Genomic DNA, 19971 nt, shown 5'->3' on the forward strand with positions numbered 1-19971 from the left:
GAGTATGTCTTCCAAGTAAGCGAGACGACGGACCAGATGATCTCTTGCGTCCAATAAGTCAAAAGAAATGTGTGAGCAGCTACTTCAACTCTTCACATCGACTCAACTTTGCCAAACCTCAGCCACTCAACACCTGTGTGTGTGTGTGTGTGCACGGCAGTGGAATATTAAATAAGTTTTCCACAAGCTCAAATTATAGAACACAGTTAAGCTTTTCTAAGACGTAGACTTAATAAACTTGACTCTGGTAAGAACATCATTCCAGCGCAGCCATGGGTCTGTGAGACATTCTCCCATCTGCATTTTCCAGCTGTGATTAATTCAGAGCCAACTAGCTCAGGGCAGAGATCTCCAAGTTATCTGCGCTCTGACACCATTCTTTGGAGTCCTCAGGCATTTTCCCCATCTATATACACATCTGCCAACAAGTTATCTAACATAACGTCATCCCAATACATCTCTGTGCTATCTGTATGGTGGAACATGACTCACCCACATAGAAATCACATTGCAAGAAAATCACATTTGCAAATTATATTTCGCAATAAAGAAAAACATTCAAGTTATTTTAAAAGGCAGGGCAAACACTGACTGCTCAGCATGAACCCAGTCTGCAGCTCCTCCCAGCTCTGCCACAGCCCACCTCTTCCCTATAGTCACTCCCGAACTCAATCCTCACAGTTTACACTAGAATTGAAATGGAGCATGCCTCACTTGACCGTCCTCTTTTTTAAAGACTTGTCTGTTTATTTATTTATTTGAAAGAGTTACAGAAAGAGAGAGAGAGAGAGAGAGAGAGAGAGAAATATCTTCCGTCCACTGGTCCACTCCCCAGATGGCCACAATGGCCCAGGCCAAAGCCAGGAACTAAGAACTTGATTTGGGTCTCCCATATGGGTGCATGGGCCCAAGCACCTGGGCCGTCCTCCACTGCTTTTCCCAGGCCATTGGCAGGGAGGAGATTGGAAGTGGACAGCCAGGACAAGAACCAGCACCTGTATGGGATGCTAGCATCACCAATGGCAGCTTTACCCACTGCATCACAATGTTGTGCCATTCCTGTTCCAGCACTCCACAAGAGATGGTTCCATAGGGCTGCAGGAAATTTAATGAAGTGGGGGTTGATGCTGTGGCATAGTAGATTAAGCCTCTGCATGCCGTACCAGCATCCCATATGCATACCAGTTTGATTCCCAGCTGTTCCACTTCTGATCCAGCTCCCTACTAATGTGCCTGGGAAAGCACTGGAGGATGGCCAGGGTGCTTGGATCCCTGAACCCATGTGTGATTTCCTGGCTCTGGATCAGCCCAGCTCTGGGCGTTGCAGCCATTTGGGGAATGAATCAGTAGATGGAAAACTTTTCTCTCTGTCTCTCCCTCTCTACGTCTGTAACCCTGCCTCTCAAATAAATAAATAAATCTTAAAAAATAGAGAGAAATCACTCTCAGTTTATATGAATAGACAAAAGGACTGGTAGGTAGTCAGGCCTACCATAGAGGAATCCAGCCCCTGATAAAGCCCAAAGGCTTCTATCCCCCAGACAGTGCTCACAAAATCCCTGTATCTGCCCTGGCGTCAGGCAGAGGCATGCACCCCAGTGGGGTGGCCTTGTTTCGGCCTGTATCACCACCACCATCGCACAGGCCTCATATATACTCTGAGAATGTGCAGGAGCCACTGATGGTGAGGCTCAGGTGCAACCCAACCTAGGGTCAGCCTGGGTGGCCAAAGGACTACCTCCACCATCCATCCCCTACCCTCTGGCAGACAGCAGAGCAGGACTCTAGCCTCTGGGGAGTAGGGTGGGAAAGTGAGCTCAGGACATTGGCTTGAAGCTTAGTGCTGGTCTCACTATAGATATAAACCAGAGGCTCCTATCTCCAAGCCAGCACTTGCAGACAGAGCCTCTGATGGAAATCTGTGTCCTGATAGGATGGATGCATGTTTTGGTGTGCATCACTCCCAGTCACTTGCAGTCTTGGTGTGCACCCACAAGATAGCACAGGACACTGGAACTGTAAGACTCAAGTATAACCCAGCTTAATACCAGCTGGGGCAGCCAAGGGACTGCCTTTACCTCCTCTTCTCCACTGTGGGAAAACAGCAAGGAGCAAGACTCCAGTCACTTGGGAGTAGGGCATCAAAGTGAACACAGGACCCTGTATTGGACCTGGTAACATCATCACTAGCTATATACTAATGGTCACTGTCCTCAGACCAGGGCCTGTGGGTGGAGCTCCTGGCCGAGTCCCAAGTGGAAAGTCATAACCTCAGTCAATTGGACTTCCATGATAGCCAGCATCACCTGGTTGCTTGCAGTGGCCTTGAGCTTTAAGTCCACCTCAGCAGCAGGCTGCCCACAACAAAGTGGGCCTTGACCTTATACCATGCTGCATGGGTCTTGGCAGCCTTGGCTGTGGACTCCGGGTATGATCTAGTACTGTGGCATAGGATTGCTTACTCCATTCCTCTTCCAATCCCAGACAGCAAATACAGAGAATAACTGTCTAGGGGAAAGAAGAGGTGAAGGGATGCCAAGATATTATACAGAAACTTGGGGTTGGCACTACAGGGACTTGTGTGCTCCCGATAGGCTTTGGACCATTGTTACTGTGATCCTGACTGTGCCCCTGCTAGTCTGGGTACCTGAATGACCCCTCCAGAACTCTGGGCTGGCACTCTCATAACCTCAACCACCATAGACTGAGGGCTGGCACCCCTGTGATCCTGGATCCTGTCCCACTCTGTTGAACTGGAGGAGCACCCCCTGCTCCCATTGCTCCTGCCATCAACTGCTGTAGAAGAGAAAAAGACATACTACAGCACACAGCTGAAATAAAGCCAAAGTAGCTTACCAAACCCGTATCTGAAGACACAGCATCAGGGAAAGCCTTTGACCACAAGAACCATTCACTAAAAGCAGTAGAAACAACTACTCCACCCTTTGCAGCAAATATCAACCTAGGTGCACAGGAAGCAGGGCAGTGTGGCCCCCTTGAAGGAATAAAATAACGCTTTTATAACAGATCCCAGAGAGAAGGAGGTTGATGAAATGCCTGATATAAAGAATCCAAAAGAAGGACTAGGAGGATGTTCAAAGAGATGCAAGACAAAGAGATACAGACAGCTGAATGAAATTTGATGAACATGCAATATAAACAATAAATTCAGCAAAGAGAGAGAGATCTTAAAAGAGAACCAAAAAGAAATCTTAGAAATGGAAGGTAAGTCAAATAGAAAATACAGTTAAAAGCCTTAACAACAGAGTAGGTCAAGCAGAAGAAAGAATACCTGAACTTGAAGACAGGTCTTCTGAATTCTCCCAGTAAAGCAAAAAAAAAAAAAAAAAAAAAAAAGCAAAAAAAGATTAAAATAAATGAAGATACTTTCAAGACCTTTGAGACATCATTAAATGAACAAATATTTGAATTGTGGAAATCCAAAGGGAGTAGAAGCTTAGAAAAGCTATCCAGTGACGTAATAGCTAAAAACTCCCTTCATCTAGAGGACATGGACATGCTCTTAAGACCCCAAACAGATCCAACCAGAAAAGATCCTAACTAGAATGCAAAAGTACAACAGAAAGAGAGAATACTAACATTTGCAAGAGAAAGCACCAGGTCCCTTGTGAGGGAATTCTCATTAAATTGGGATTGTACAGGGGGCTGGTGCTGTGGCGCAGTGGGTTAACGCACTGGCCTGAAGTGCTGGCATCCCATATGGGCATCGGTTCTAGTCCCGGCTGCTCCACTTCCTGTCCAGCTAGACTCTGCTATGGCCTGGGAAAGCAGTGAAAGATGGCCCAAGTCCTTGGGCCCCTGCACCCATGTGGGAGACCCCGAGGAATTTGTTAGCTCCTGGCTTCGGATTGGCGCAGCTCCAGCCGTTGTGACCATCTGGGGAGTGAACCAGTGAATGGAAGACCTCTCTCTCTCTCTGCCTCTCCTTCTCTTTCTGTGTAACTGTGACTTTAAAGTAAAATAAATAAATCTTTTAAAAAATAGATAAAAATTGTAAACAGAAACACAAAAGATCACTGTATAATGATCAAGGGATCAATTCAACAAGAAAAAACAACAACTGGCATTGTATATGTACCTAACACCAGTACACTCGATTTCATAGAACAAACATTATTAGAAATAATGGGAGAGGGGCCGGCGCCGTGGCACACTAGGTTAATCCTCCCCCTGCAGTGCTGGCATCCCATACGGGCATCAGGTTCTAGTCCCTGTTGCTCCTCTTCCAGTCCAGCTCTCTGCTGTGTCCTGGGAAAGCAGTGGAGGATGGCCCAAGTGCTTGGGCCCTGCACCCGCATGGGAGACCAGGAGGAAGCTCCTGGCTTCTGGCTTTGGATCAGCATAGCTCCAGCCGTAGCGGCCATTAGGGGAGTGAACCAATGGAAGGAAGACCTTTCTCTCTGTCTCTCTCTCTCTCTCTCACTGTCTGTAACTCTACCTGTCAAATAAAAAAAAGAAAGAAAGAAAGGGAGACATAAACTCCAGTACAATAAAAATGGGAGAAGTCAACACCCCACTTTCATCAATGGACAGATAATCCGAACAAAATCAACAAGGAAACAGAGTTAAAGTACCCTGTAGATTAAATAGACCTAACAGACATTGACAGAACATTCTACCCAACAGCTATAGAACACGCGTTTTCACTAGCATATCTAACATTCTCTCAGATAGACCATATATTAGGCCACAAAACAAGTCTCAACAGACCAAAAAAAAAAAAATCATATAATGAATTTTTTTCTGACCACAATGGAGTAAACCTCAAAATTAACAGCAAAAGACACTCAAGGAATTGCACAAACACAGAGACTGAACAACACAATCCTGAAAGAACAATAGTCATTGAAGAAATCAAAAGGGAAATTCTAAAATTCCTTCAAATTAATAAAAATGGAAACACAGCATAACAAAATTTATGGGCTATAGCAAAAATAGTACTCAGAGGGGCGTTTTTAGCAGTAAGTGTTGAAACATTAAAAAAAAAAACCCACAAGATATCAAATAAACAACCTAACAATGCATCTGAAGGACCTAGAAAAACAAGAACAAATAAAACCCAAGGTGAGGTCCGGTAACGTCCCGGGGATATGATAAATCTGTGCCTCATCTTAGTAAGCGGAAAAACAAAAGAGTTCCTGTTTTCTCCTAAGGATTTTGCTTCTGCCATTGCAAAGCGTGTGTATGACAATTGGCCAGTGGACTCGGAAGATGCACAGGTCAGCAGTCCGAATATTCCATTCTATCAAGGACGATTTCTACATGGAAATGTCACATTAGGAACATTGAAACTTCCTTTTGGCAAAAGGACAGTGATGCATCTGGTGGCCAGAGAGACGCTTTGGGAGCCAAACTCCCAGGATCAGAGGAACCGTGAGAAGACGGGCAAGAGTGATTGCTGTGTGATCCTGTGGGCGGCCGGCTCTGGCTGTCACGCTGCTAGGACAGGGGAGGCCAGTGGCTCCAGAGACCTGGCCGCGCAGCCTACCTGTGCATCCCAGAGCAGAACTACCGCACGGACACTGTCGTCTTTGCTCATGAAGCTAAAAAGAACCAGGGACATTCTTCACTATCTTTTTTTTAATTTCTTGCATTATTGTTTGTGTTGAGCAGTTTTAAAATATATTGGTTTTTTGCCCTGATGCAGACACTGTGCTGAAAAGGGTAGCTACAAAAGCTGTTCCAAAGCGTTAAGGGGCTTCTAACAGAAGCTCTGACACTGGGACCTGCTGACAGGATTCCATGGAATATGGCTTCCAGCATTTGGATTCTAAGCCCTGTGTTTGCTTAAAAAGCCCCTGACACAGACACCCTGTGCTGGACAGGGAAGCTACAGAAGGTGTTCCAAGGACTTAGGGAGCTTTTGACAAAAACTCCAATATTAGGAATTCCTGAGCGAGCCATTCCTAGAAAGATCCTCTTCAGAGCAGTTGCGGCTTAAATGGAAGGGACCATACCTCTTAAGTCTTACAGGTGAACTCAAAAGACACACCTGACTATTCCTGTAAGCCAATCAGAAACCTTAAGGACCTCTTCAAAGCAAAAAGAGAAGTAAAGCCTTTTGCTTTTGTCACATCACAATTGCTGCACCTTAAGGCAGACACGCTGTACCTGCCTCTTTTGATTCTTTCTGGAAACTGTTATTGCCAATAAAATTCCTAATGGGCTCTTAAATTATAATTCTCTATACTCAAGCTAAACAGGTTTATAATCTACATAAGGGCAGCCAATCACCACCTACTAGCAGAGAGTCTGTCAGATACGTTCTTTCTGTCTTAAGGGGGACCCCACTTACAATTAGTAAGCTCCATGCTTTCTGGCCTACATGCTTCTCCACGTGGCTGGCCCCTGGTACTTGGTACGAATCCAGATTTCCCTCTCTCTTTTAGAGAGGCCCTCACTCTCCTATGCATTTCTTTCACTGAATAGAAAGCTTAAAAACTTATATATATATATATATATATATATATATATATATATGCATATATATATAAAACTTATCTACATACATATATATGTGTATATATATATGTTTTTGAATGCAGTCAATCTCCAGGAAAAAAGTTACCAAGTTCTCTCTCATAGCAGAAACCACTTTGCTGCCACGAGTTTTCATCACCAGAGCTAACAAATCAGATGTTCCAAATACAATTTGCACTAAAAAAGCATTGACATTATTTTCCTCATCAGGAGAATGGATAGCAGTCTGTGGTACCTAGAAATCTCATATATACAGTTCCATGCTGGGAGACCCCAAGTAGTTACTGAAGAGGGGAAAAAATGGAAAGGGAGTCAAACGCTGGGTGGATTCAACGCTGTCGGCCGCGGTGGCTGCGTGGGCACAGGACGCTGCCCTGAGTGTGACTTCTCACAGCAACTAACGGAAACACAGACACAAAACGTGCCCATTGTTAAAGCTGACCAAACCAAGCTTTTCCCGTCAACACACGCACTCCGAGTCCTGCAGGAGCTGAGTGCCTGCTGAGACAGCACCGGACGGGGTGAGCGAACACCTCCGAGCCTGAATGTGGGAGGGGGTTCCAGTCGCCCAGAGGCTCTCAGGACTGTGCAGAAACAGAAAACCTCGTTGACTGATCAGTTTTATGTGTTTGAATATCAATAAGTTGAAATGTTCCTCAAGAACTGCTCATCTGAAACAGTGTCCCAGTGTCAGGCATACTCATTAGAGTTCAGATAAATTCTTAGCGTTCAAAAAATAGATCTCCATATTAACTTGTTTTGTTTCTTTATGTAGTTTTCATTGGGCATCAGTGCTTGCAGTTGTATTAAAATAAAAAGCTGATTTTTTAAAGGCATATGTGATTAAAATGCCCTTCTTTTATTTTATATCAATAATTTAAAGATTGGTATGCTAAAAACAATTTGCACAGCACCAAAGCATGAACTAGTTTCATCTAAACCTGTAAAAATATGAAAGATTTTATATTTTTTCATTGGGAAAAAATTCTTCCTGGGTAAAATTACAAATAATATGTGCAATATATTTAATAAAAGACTTATAAAATACCTAACTATAGAACTTAAATATAGATTGGCATTTTGTATATAGAACAATATTCCATATAAATAACTTTAGCCTTTTTAAAAATGAAGTTGCAGGCTGACATTATGTACTGTCCTTATAAGAAGTGTCCTTGACCCTTACAAACATGAAGTGTAAATGGTTTCAAATGGTCAGCTTTGTCTAAATGCAATTAGGTTATTTTATTCATTGTTAATGCTTTGATGCAAAGTATCAAAAAAATAGTATCTACAAAGATATTATTCATACTGATCAAAATTTGTATAGAGCAGAGTTTTAAAATGAATGTAAATAGCACTAAACATTTTCTTTCTGCAAGCTGTACTTATAGAGTATTTATGTAAACTAAATAAAAATATTGTAGTGCATTTAATTACCACCAGGAAATTTAAAAAAAACAAGGTGAGTAAGAGGATATAAGTAATAAAGATCAAAGCAGAAATAAATGAAATAGAACCTAAAAATAATACAAAAGAACAATGAAACAAAGAGATGACTTTCTGAAGAGATTAAACAAAACTGATAGATCTTTAACTAGAGTAGCCAAGCAAAATAGGAGAGAATACCCAAATGAATAAAATCCAAGCTGGGAGAGGAGCTACTACAACAATTCCACAGAAATACAAAGAGCCATCAGGGACTGCTGTGAACAACTATATAACAACAAGTTAGCCTAGAAGAAATGAATAAGTTTTTGGATGCATATAACTCACCAAAATAGACTTATAATGAGATTGAATCAGTAATTGAAAGTCTTCCAACAAAGAAAAGTCCAGGACCAGATGGCTTCCCTGTTGAATTCTGCCAAACTTTTAAGGAAGAATTCAAACCAACTCTTCTTGGGGTAGGTGTTTGGTGTAGCAGTTAAGATGCCACTTGGGGCACCTGTAGCTTATAGGTTCAAGTCCTGGCTCTGTTCATTACCCAGCTGCTTGTTAGTGCAGACCCTGGGAGGCAATGATGATGGGTCACGCAGTTGGGAATCTGGATTGATTTACTGGCTTCGGTCCTGGTTGTTCTAGGAGTTCGGGGAGAGAAACAGTAGAGGGAAAATCTCTGTGAGTCTTTCTGTATTTCTCTGCCTCTCTTCCTTTCAAATAAATAAGATAAATAAACATTTTAAGCCCTATTCTCCTCAAACTATTAAAAGAATGGAAGGGAGGGAAGGACCACTAGGCCAGAATTATCTTGATTCCTAAACCAGAAAAAGACATAGACAAAAAAGTAAAATTACAGATCAGTATCCCTGATGAACATAGATTTAAAAAAAAAATAGCAAATTAAAAAGCAAACTCAAGAACACATCAAAAAGATCAATCATCCCAACCAAGTATAATTTGTCCCAGAGACTCAGGGGTGGTTTACCCCGCACAAATCAATAAACGTGATACATCACATCAGCAGAATAAAGAATAAAAATCATATGATCACCTCTATAAATGCTGAAAAATTACTATTTTATATAATCACACTTTGCTCTTTCAGATGATCACCCAAAAGATAAAAATTAATACCTCTGAGAATTGACCAGCAGCAACAGAATAAGAAGAGAAGTATAACTGTTAGCTGTAAACTTCAGAACGTGGCTATTGAGGAAAGAAACAAAAGATTCTGAGAGAACAAGTCACAGCGTCACAGCGTCACAGCTCCTGATCCTACCTGCCACAAGGATATCCAGGAACAAAGGGGAAATTCTCAGTAACAGTCCCTGGAACAGTCCCTAACTTGGAGAAAAACAGATTCAAGAAGTACACAGACCATGGAAAATCAAGGGAAAATTCAACAGAGTGTAGTCCAAGATTCCTCAAGATCTCAGTGGACGATCTAACAGTTCCCAGGGACTCTCAGAGATCCAGAGATGCTCACCATGGAAACAGGATACCTGGCCAACAAGAAAAATTAACCAACTCCTGGTACCAGATATGTAACATCATTTGAGAATAGAATAAAGGGATGGGAATCATGAAGAATTCATTCTCACTGTCAGAGCCATCTGAAGGTCTAGAAAAAAGTGCACGTTCAGCACAAGCAAACTATAATCAGCCAGGGATAAGAAAGAAAGAAAGAGAGAGAGAGAGAGAGAGAGAGAGAGAGAGGGAGGGAGACAAAGAAGAACTGAGTCTGATGTAGATGAAAAAATTCATAAACCAAGAGAAATATTTTAAAAAACTTCTCATAAGTGTGTCTTGCAGAAGATTGTGATAAGAATATAAATAAAATAAAGCAAGAAGAAGTTCAAAGATAATAAGATAAAACAACAAAAGCCTAAAATGTTGGAAAATGTAAATGTGGAGAGGGCTGGACATTTGGTATAGCCATTCAGGAGCCACTTGAGACGCCAGCAATCAGAGTGCCTGGTTTGAGTCCCGGCCACGCTTCCACTTCCAGCTTCCTGCCAAAGCACCCCCAGGAAGCAGCAGATGATGGCCCACGTGCCTGGGTCCCCGACACCCATGTGGGAGACCTGGATTGAGTTCCAAGATCCTGGCTTCAGCTTGGCCTAGACCTAGCTGTTGCTGGCATTTGGAGAGTGAACTGGTCAACTGGCAGATCTCTCTGTCTCTCTGCCTCTCTGCCTTTCAAGTGAAAAACTAAAAATGTTTTTCAGTGGTGAAAGGAGGCATCTCTGTTTTGTGCCAAATTTGGTGGAAATACTTTAGTGTTTCATTATTTATTATAATGCTGGACATGATTTAGAATTTATTTTTAAAATATTAAGGAAATAGCATTCTGTTTTTGATTCTTAAACTACTTTTAATGAAGAATAGTTGAATATTGACTCAACCTATTTCTGCTGGCATAAACAAGCTGTTTTGCAAGATCCTATTTTTCCCTTGCACCACAATACAAAGAACCTCAGTGTAGGCCTCAGACCCTGTCCACATGAGTGATGAGTGAGACATTTCATCATGTTTCCTTTAACAACCAGACCTTCTGTCATAGAGCAAATTTGATGACTCATTTTACAAAGGCACACTTTCCCACTACCAGCATCTACAGGATTCCTAACATCAGGGCTACAGGTTGTGTGAACTCTCTATTCCCCAAAAGCCTTGAAACTGGAAAGAAAAAGCACACATGGGATTGGCTTCATTCTTTCTGTAAGCCCGAGTTTTGGAGTCAGGCAGTTCAGAGCATGAAATTTTGCACTGTGATTTGCTGTGGCTTTGAGCCCATTGATGAGCTTCTCCAGGTTCTGGTTCTCTTATCTAATAACTAGACCAGTGATATTTAATTTACAAGGTGTTGTGAGAATTACACAAAATAATGTATGTCAAGCATGTACTTAAAAATGGTAAGTTATATCATTATTATTGTTGCTACTTTTTTTTTTTTTTGCCAGTCAGACAGTGAGAAAGAGAGACATAGAGAGAGTTACAGACAGTGAGAGAGAGACAGAGAGAAAGGTCTTACTTCCATTGGTTCACTCTGCTTATGGCCGTTATGGCTGGCGCTATGCCGATCCAAAGCCAGGAGCCGGGTAGTTGCTCCCGGTCTCCCATGCAAGTGCAGGGACCAAGCACTTGGGCCACCCTCCACTGCCTTCCCGGGGCCACAGCAGAGAGCTGGACTGGAAGAGGAGCAACTGGGACTAGTACCTGGCGCCCCGACCAGGACTAGAACCTGGGGTGCCGGCACTGCAGGCAGAGGATTAGCCAAGTGAGCCACGGCTCCAGCCTATTGCTACTATTTTTAACACATTATTGTACCCCTGGTACACAATAGGTACTCAGTAAATACAGAATGAATGAATGCATGAATGATCTCTTCAAAGAATTCAAAGCTGAAATAGAAAATCTGCCCACTAGGGATTTCTGAGCTAGAAGATTAATTGCTAATAAAGTAAATATAAATAAACTAGGGTTCTAGGCTGGATCTCACAGGGGCCTAATAACTTGTCTCTATTACCTGATTACCAAATATTCTTACTCACTAGCCCTCTACCCAGGGTCTGGGCACAGGAACAGAGTAATTTCTGGCTCTGTGTACTTTTTGGATGCATATGAAAGAAAGCAACTCAAGTTAGCTGAAGTTCAAAGGGAAAATTGTATAAAAATCCAGGAACTGGGGTCTCAAGGGACCCAAGGATAGGGATCCAATGAAACTCAAGATGGACTGGAACCAAAACACGGAAAGCTCCAGGAACCCAGCAGACACTCCCCCGCCCCCTTACTTTCAGTTCTGTTTCTCTTGAAGCCTGCTTCTTTATCCATAACTGAGTCTCCTTACTCTCTAGATAGCAGGGCAAAAGGCAGCCATTCATGGGTCTTGAATCTGCATGTTTTGCATTGAAGTAACACCTTGACAGTAGGAACTCCATTTTGGAGAACCTGAGACTCCATTCTGGGAAGGTGCCCCCCCCCACACCGTGAGACTCTGGTCTGAAACTATGATCTAAAACAGCTGGACAATAGCAGTCCACTACATCACACTTGGCAGAGCATAGAAACCCCCTAGCATGATCGCTCAAGCTTGGAAGTGGATAGGCTGCACCTGGGTTCATGATAAAAATGTGATTTGTCTATGTCCTACATATGATTAAAACCAATACCTGGATTAATGTCAAGGTTATAATTGGAATTGTTAAGATTGTAACTGGTATTGTCAAGATTATAATTGATACTAGTTTCGCATAGGTTTTAGGTCAACTTGACCCCAGTAACCATGTATTCCCCCCGATCCTAGCAACCATGTATTCCCCTCCCGATTTTGTGGTTTTTGCCTTTATAAACCTTGTTGCTTTGGGCTTCAGGGTCAAGAGTTCTTTAGGGCATGAGCCCACTCTCCACTGCCAGCAATAAAGGACCACCAAATGTTATCAATGTGTGGTGCTCCTTTGTTCATACTCGCTCAGGTACAACAGCATCTACCCTAATTCATATTCCCGGAGAAAGTTATGTAGCCCAGTGTCTTGGTCTGTTTTGTGCTGCTACAGAATGCCACTGATGGGTAATTTATAAAGAATAGAAATTTGTTAACAAAGAGTTTTGGAGGCTAAGAAGTCCAAGGTTAAGGTGCCAGCATCTAGTGAAGGCTTTCCTGCTGTTATCCCATAGTGGAAGACACCACACTGTGCAAGGTCAAGTCAGCACTGATCCATTCTCAAAGGCCAAGTCTTCATGACAGAAGCACCTCTAAGAGGACCCCACCTCTTCACACTGTTACAGTGCAACTAGCTTTCAACATGAGTTTTGGAGGGGACAGACTTTCAAACCATAGCACACAGCTTAGATCAAGTACCTTCCTTGGAATGCAAATGGCCATCAGACACGTGAAAAAATGCTCAGGATTACTAGCTATCAGGGAAACACAAATCACAGTGAGGTTTCACCTCACCCCAGTTAGAATGGCTCTCATACAGAAATCCACAATCAATAAATGCTGGCAAGGATGTGGGGGAAAAGGTTCCCTAATCCACTGTTGGTGAGGATGTAGACTGGTGCAGCCACTGTGGAAGACAGTATGGTGATAACTCAGAGATTGAATGTAGACCTGCTGTATGATCCACAATCCCACTCCTGAGAATTTACCCAAGGGAAATTAAATCAGTATAGTAAAGAGTGATCTGTACCCCTTTGTTTATTGCAGCTCAATTCACAGTAGCTAAGATATGGAATTAATCCAGATATCCAGCAACTGATGACTGGATAAAGAAACTGTGGAATATATATGGTATGGAATACTACCCAGCTGTAAAAAATAATGTAATCCTGTCTTTTCCAACAAAATGGTAGCAACTGGAAATTATTATACTTAGTGAAATAAGTCAGTCCCAAACAGACAAAAGCCATGTTTTCCCTGATCTGTGGTAATTAATAGAATACAAAAAAATTAATGTATGAGGAAAATTCACATTTTGAGATTCCATGATTGTTTACAGCCCTTGTCTCTACTGTTGAGGAACACTGGTTATTTCTTACTATTTGTTGACCTCTTTACTTAGTGTAGGGTTAATCTTATGAGTATAAAGTAAACTAAAAGTAGATCACTGTAAAAATTAAGAGAGGGAATAAGAGAGGAAGGTGAAGGAAGATGGGAGCATGGGTGGGAGGGAGTGTGGGGTGGGAAGGATCACTGTGCTCCTAAATCTGATACATGAAGTGTGTTTACCTTCAATTAACAAAAAAAAAAAATTAAGCCTTAAAGCAAAAGGATCATCCTGGATCATCCAGTAGCCTCAAGGAGGAAGGGATCAGATGGGAGCACAGGGCAAGGGTGTGGCCCACTCCCAAGGGGGAAGTGATGAAACATCCAACAGACAGCCACCACATCACAGCCGCCAACAGACCCTTAACCTGTCACAGCCCTGGCTCTGAGCACACACTGAACTGGGGCCCCTGAATTCCACTTACTCCACTGTGTGAAGCATCAATAGCTATTTATGCTTAATGAAGCTAAGAGGTCTCTGCATTTTCTTTGCTTCACTTACTTTTGGGGTAAAAAGTGGTTTTTACATAGCAAATTTTATTTAAAATCCTGTTTCATTTTGTGAAATATCTGAGAACAACAACAACAACAAAAAACCTAAAAAACAAACAAACAAAAACCAGGGGGGGGGGGAATCTCATTAGTTCTAAACATTCTTAAAACCTACATATTCCCAAATGTTCCTAAGTAAAATATTGCATAAATAAAAGTACTGAATTTGGAGGTAAACACTCCTGCCTTGACCCTCTGGGTGGGGTCACACTTCAGATTCTGGCACAACGGCTGGCCCGCTCTCATCAATCACTCCAGGCACAGGAAAAAACAGAGGCCAGGGTCACAGTCAGGACCTTACTTGGCTCCAGAGTCCTGCACTCATGGAAATGCTGATACCCTGTGTGTCTGTATTCAGAAATGGCCTATCTCTAACTTGGTTTTATTTTCTTTGATGATTTTCATCACATTCAGGATAAATTCTATGCCTTCTTGGGGTTCCTGCTATCCCTCCATCCCTCAGTCATGAGATGTGAGCTATCCAGCGCCAGCCAAGATGAAATAAACCAAATACCATCTCCCCTTCCCACTGGTAATAACTAACACTGTGGAGAAAGTACACAACCCCGAAACCTAAGGACCCCAAAGTGGACAACAACAGGCAGAGAGAGAACAAAAGTCAAAGCCTGAGTGATAACCATCAGCCTCCCAGAGTTGTGTGGCGTGATCTCCTGGACTTAACCGAAGCGCAGGCTAAGTGCTGGAATCACCACAGGCATTGTCAGAAATCCCCTGGGAGAAATTACATCTTCCCACCCAGAAGTTTGGGAAAAGCAACTCCTGCAGGACAGTGTGAAAGAGCACTTGCTGACTTTTTCAGTGTGCTTTCTCTGTCTCTCTGCCAGCCCTGTTCTGAGGCCGGCCCCAGCTATGTGCTGCACTGCCAAAGCAGCCGTGGTATCTGAACGCCTACAGCTCGCAGAGAACAGCTATCTCTGCCTGCCCAGAGCCGCCAGGGAAGGAGGCCCCGTGGTATCACAGCGAGCGGCAAACCCTGTTCACATCTTCTTCTCCTTGTTTCTTTCCTTTCGCAACCCCATTCACGAAGAACAGCACAATACTGCAGGAAATTAAAATTCCAAGAGAACCCCAGCTTCCTGGCTAGAAGAACCAGGAAAGGGAGGGTCGGAGAACACAGGGAAATGCCAAAGAGGAAAGAGCTGGGGAAAGATGTCTTTTAATTCTGCAGAGAACTTGATACAAGTCCCAGACTCAACTCCCAGTTACCCCCATGCACGACAGACCCAAAGAAGCATGGGAAAGTCTTCAAGAATTCAACTATCAAGTTCCCAGACTGAACTCTGAGAGCCTCATGAGACATAGAGACCTGAACAGTACAATGAAGTCTTAAAAATTGGACTGACGTTGGAACCACCACCCACAGCAGGTGAGACACAGCTCGTAGTCTGAACCTAAGCCAGTTAATTGTCTGCTAACACGAACAACAAGTCAGCATTCACTAGAACATTGTAAGAGAACTTGAAATCTTGCATCATAATATTTAAAATATTCTGGATTCAATAAAAAAATTACTCAGTGCTCAAAGAACCAGGAAAAATTGGCCAATACTCTTGACAAAAGGCAATCAAAAGATACTAAAGTCGGTGAGACTCAAATTGGAACTAACAGATATTGACTTTACAGCACCAATTATAATTGAAAGGTAAATGTGAACATTCTTGAAATAAATGGAAAGATAAAGTTCTCAGCAGAGAATGAGAATATATATATATATATATATGACGTATGGACATAAAGATATTTCAGAAAGGTTGTAGAAAGTGTAATTAAAATGTGAGTTTATTCTAGTGCAAAAATATTTTGAAATTCATATATACAAGAGGTCTTCAAAAAGGTCATGGGAAATGTACATTATGAGACAAATATGCATGGATTTCAAGTTTTCTGAACCAAAATAAACTTATCTTTTATATTTTTCCATGAGCTTTTTGAAGTACCATATGTGTGTGTGTATGTCTGTATGTCTCCAAGTGAAAACTGCAAAACTGAGAGATACAAAATCTGAAATTAAAAATTCATTGCGGTCCGGCGCCATGGCTCACTTGGCTAATCCTCCCCCTGTGGCACCAGCACTCCGGGTTCTAGTCCCTGTTGGGGAGCCGGTTCTGTCCCTGTTGCTCCTCTTCCAGTCCAGCTCTCTGCTGTGACCCAGGAGTGCAGTGGAGGATGGCCCAAGTGCTTGGGCCCTTCATCCACATGGGAGACCAGGAGGAAGCACCTGGCTCCTGGCTTCGGATTGGCGCAGCACACGGGCCGCAACGCGCGGCCATAGTGGCCTCTTGGGGGGTGAACCAACGGAAGGAAGACCTTTCTCTCTGTCTCTCTCTCTCACTGTCCACTCTGCCTGTCAAAAAAAAAAAAAAATTCATTGCAAGGATCTATACCAGAACAGAGATGACAAGAAAAAGTCCATGAACTTTGCAATTGACCAGTAGAAGTATACAATAAGAAGAATGGAGAGGGCCGGCGCCGCGGCTCAACAGGCTAATCCTCCACCTTGCGGTGCCGGCACACCTGGTTCTTGTCCCGGTCGGGGCACCGGTTTCTGTCCCGGTTGCCCCTCTTCCAGGCCAGCTCTCTGCTGTGGCCCAGGAGTGCAGTGGAGGATAGCCCAAGTGCTTGGGCCCTGCACCTCATGGGAGACCAGGATGAGCACCTGGCTCCTGCCTGTGGATCAGCGCGGCGCACTGGCCACAGCGCGCCGGCCACGGCAGCCATTGGAGGGTGAACCAACGGCAAAGGAAGACCTTTCTCTCTGTCTCTCTCTCTCACTGTCCACTCTGCCTGTCAAAAAAAAAAAAAAAAAAAAAAAAAAAAAAAAAAAAAGAAGAAGAAGAAGAAGAAGAAGAAGAATGGAGAGAAAAAGATAGAAAAAATTACCACAATCTCAGGGGCCTAGTGATCCAACATTCATGCCATTGGGATTCCAGAAGGAGAAGAGAGACTGATTCAGAAAATACATTTGAAGAAACAATGGCAAAAAACTTTCCAAATTTGCTTAAAGTCAAATATTTATGGACTCAAGAAGCTCAATGGGGGCCTATGCTGTGTGCCAGTGGGTGAAGCCGCCACCTGCAGCGCTGGCATCCCATATGGGCTCCAGTTCAAGTCCTGGCTGCTCTACTTCCGATCCAGCTCTCTGTTATGGCCTGGGAAAGCAGTGGAAGATGGCCCAAGTTCTTGGGCCCCTGCACCCATGTGGGAGACCTGGAAAAAGTTCCTGGCTCCTGGCTTTGGATCAGCTCAGGCTTTGGATCTGGCCACTGCAGTCATTTGGGGAGTGAACCAGCGTAATGGAAGACCTCTCTCTCTCTGGCTGTACCTTTCTATAACTCTGTCTTTCAAATAAATAAAATAATTTTTTTTAAAAAAGAAGCTTAATGAAACCAAAATAGGTTAAACTCAATGCATCATAAGCAAAGTATTGAAAATCAAAAATAAAGAAAAATATTGAAAGTCACCAGGGGCCAGCGCCGCGGCTCACTAGGCTAATCCTCCGCCTTGCGGCGCCGGCACACCGGGTTCTAGTCCCGGTCAGGCGCCGGTTCTGTCCCAGTTGCCCCTCTTCCAGGCCAGCTCTCTGCTGTGGCCAGGGAGTGCAGTGGAGGATGGCCCAAGTACTTGGGCCCTGCACCCCATGGGAGACCAGGATAGGCACCTGGCTCCTGCCATCGGATCAGCGTGGTGCGCCAGCCGTGGCGGCCATTGGAGGGTGAACCAACGGCAAAGGAAGACCTTTCTCTCTGTCTCTCTCTCTAACTGTCCACTCTGCCTGTGAAAAAAAAAAAAAAAAGAAAGAAAGAAAAGAAAAGAAAAAGAAAGTCACCAGGAAAAAAATGGAAAGTTGCACATATGGGAAAATTATGACTGTATATTTCCCATTAGAAACCCTAGAACCTAGAAGATGGTGAGTCAATATCTTTTTTTTTTTTTTATTTGAAAGTCAGAGTTACACAGAGAGAGGAGAGGCAGAGAGAGAGAGAGAGAGGTCTTCCATCTGATGGTTCACTCTCCAGATGGTCGCAATGGTCAGAGCTGCACTGATCCAAAGCCAGGAGCCAGGAGCCTCCTCCAGGTCTCCCACGTGGCTGCAGGGGCCCAAGGACTTGGGCCATCCTCCACTGCTATCCCGGGCCATAGCAGAGAGCTGGACAGGAAGTGGAGCAGCCAGGTCTTGAACCGGTGCCCACATGGGATGCAGGCGCTTCAGGCCAGGGCGTTAACCCACTGCGCCACAGCGCCGGCCCCCATGAGTCAATATCTTTAAAGTGTTGGGAAAAAAATCAAAATAAAGTGTTAGTAAGAAAACACTGTCAAGTCAAAGCTGAGTGCCTATATTAATTTCAGACAAAGTAAACTTCAGAGAAGGGAAAGTTACCAGAGATAAAGAAGGGCATTTTGAAAGACAAAAGAGTAAATTCACCAATAAGACATAATACTGAATGCATGTGTACCTAAAACAGAGCTCCAAGATACATGAAGCAAAAGCTGAAAGAACTAAAGAGAAGTAGACAAATCCACAATTTTATGTAAAGACATCATAAGAACGTTAATCCTAAAATCGTGACCATAAATCCTCTGAGAAGATGTTATTTTGTAGGTAGATTGGTCCTCTCTGCTTCCATAAGAAATGACCTCAGTCCAGACAACAGCACCATGGCCAGTGCTGTGAGGATCCCGCCCTAGCCCAGTGTGGAACTGTGAGCATGGCCAGACATCAGCTTCTTGTCGAAATTGTACAATAGTAATTTTCCAACAATATCTCTTTGAAAAACTTCAGATACAGTGCTAAGAGTGTGTAGTGGGGGCTGGCGTCATGGTGTTGTCGGTTAAGCCACCGTCTGTGATGCTGGCATCTTGGACACTGGTTCGAGTCCTACTTCACTTCTGATTCAGCTCCCTGCCAATGGCCTGAGAAAGCAACGGAAGACAGTGCAACTGCTTGGTCCCCTGCCTCCTATGTGGAAGACCCAGAATAAGCTCTTGGTTCCTCGATTCTGCCCGGCCCAGTCTTGGCTGTTGTGGCCATCTGGAGGATGAACCAGAGGATGGAAGATCGATCTATCTCTCCTTTTCTCTCTCTCTCTGCCTTTCAAATAAATAAATAAATAAATCCTTTTTTTAAAAAAAAATGGGTTTGTTGTGGGGGTCTGGCACTGTAGCACAGCAGGTTGAAGCTCTAGCCTGCAGCGCCGGCATCCCATATGGGCCCTGGTTCTAGTCCCGGCTGCTCCACTTCTGATCCAGCTCTCTGCTATGGCCTGGGAAAGCACTGGAAGATGGCCTTGGGCCCCTGCACCTGCTTGGGAGACCCAGAGGAAGCTCCTGGCTCCTGGCTTCGGATCGGCACAGCTCCGGCCATTGCAGCCATCTGGGGAGTGAACCAGCGGATGGAAGATCTCTCTCTCGCTCTGTCTCTACCTCTCTCTGTAACTCTATCTTTCAAATAAATAAAATAAAAAAAGAGTTTGTTGTGGACGGATATTATTTCACATCCACCATTCATTCTTCCAGTTTTGACAACAGTGTACAGATTTTGCATTGGTCCTCCTCTAAATACTCCTAGCTTAAGCCACAATTCAATCAGTCTACCCTTCCTCCTAACTTCAGTGACCAGTCAGAGATGGACACACAACCCAGCCAGAGCCAGCAAGATGCAAGGGAGTATTTGCTGGGGCTTCTGGGCAGGAGAGTTCCCTTTCTCCTCTTCAGAAACTACCAAGAAAATGATGGTCGTTTGGCCAGTGGAGTGTGTGTGAGGGGATGCGATCTGGGCAGTCTACAGTGCTTTTTATAGAGAGAGAGAGAGAGAGAGAGAGAGAGAGAGAGAGAAACTAGACTGTGCAGAGCCTGAGGTAAAGCCTACACTGTGGAAGGTCAGACAGAAAAGGCACTTGATGGCTTTG

General features: G+C 43.7%; 1 protein-coding gene across 1 annotated transcript; it reads left to right on the forward strand.

The window, feature by feature from the left end:
- Positions 1–5111: 5111 nt before the first annotated feature.
- LOC133751320 (ubiquitin-like protein 3) lies at positions 5112–5630 on the forward strand. The gene has a single exon (XM_062181307.1). The coding sequence runs from the start codon at positions 5112–5114 to the stop codon at positions 5628–5630; it is 519 nt and encodes a 172-aa protein (XP_062037291.1).
- The last annotated feature ends 14341 nt before the right edge of the window (positions 5631–19971 follow it).

This window comes from Lepus europaeus, chromosome 2 (genome assembly GCF_033115175.1).
Source record: "Lepus europaeus isolate LE1 chromosome 2, mLepTim1.pri, whole genome shotgun sequence".
NCBI classification, from domain to species: Eukaryota; Metazoa; Chordata; class Mammalia; order Lagomorpha; family Leporidae; genus Lepus; species Lepus europaeus.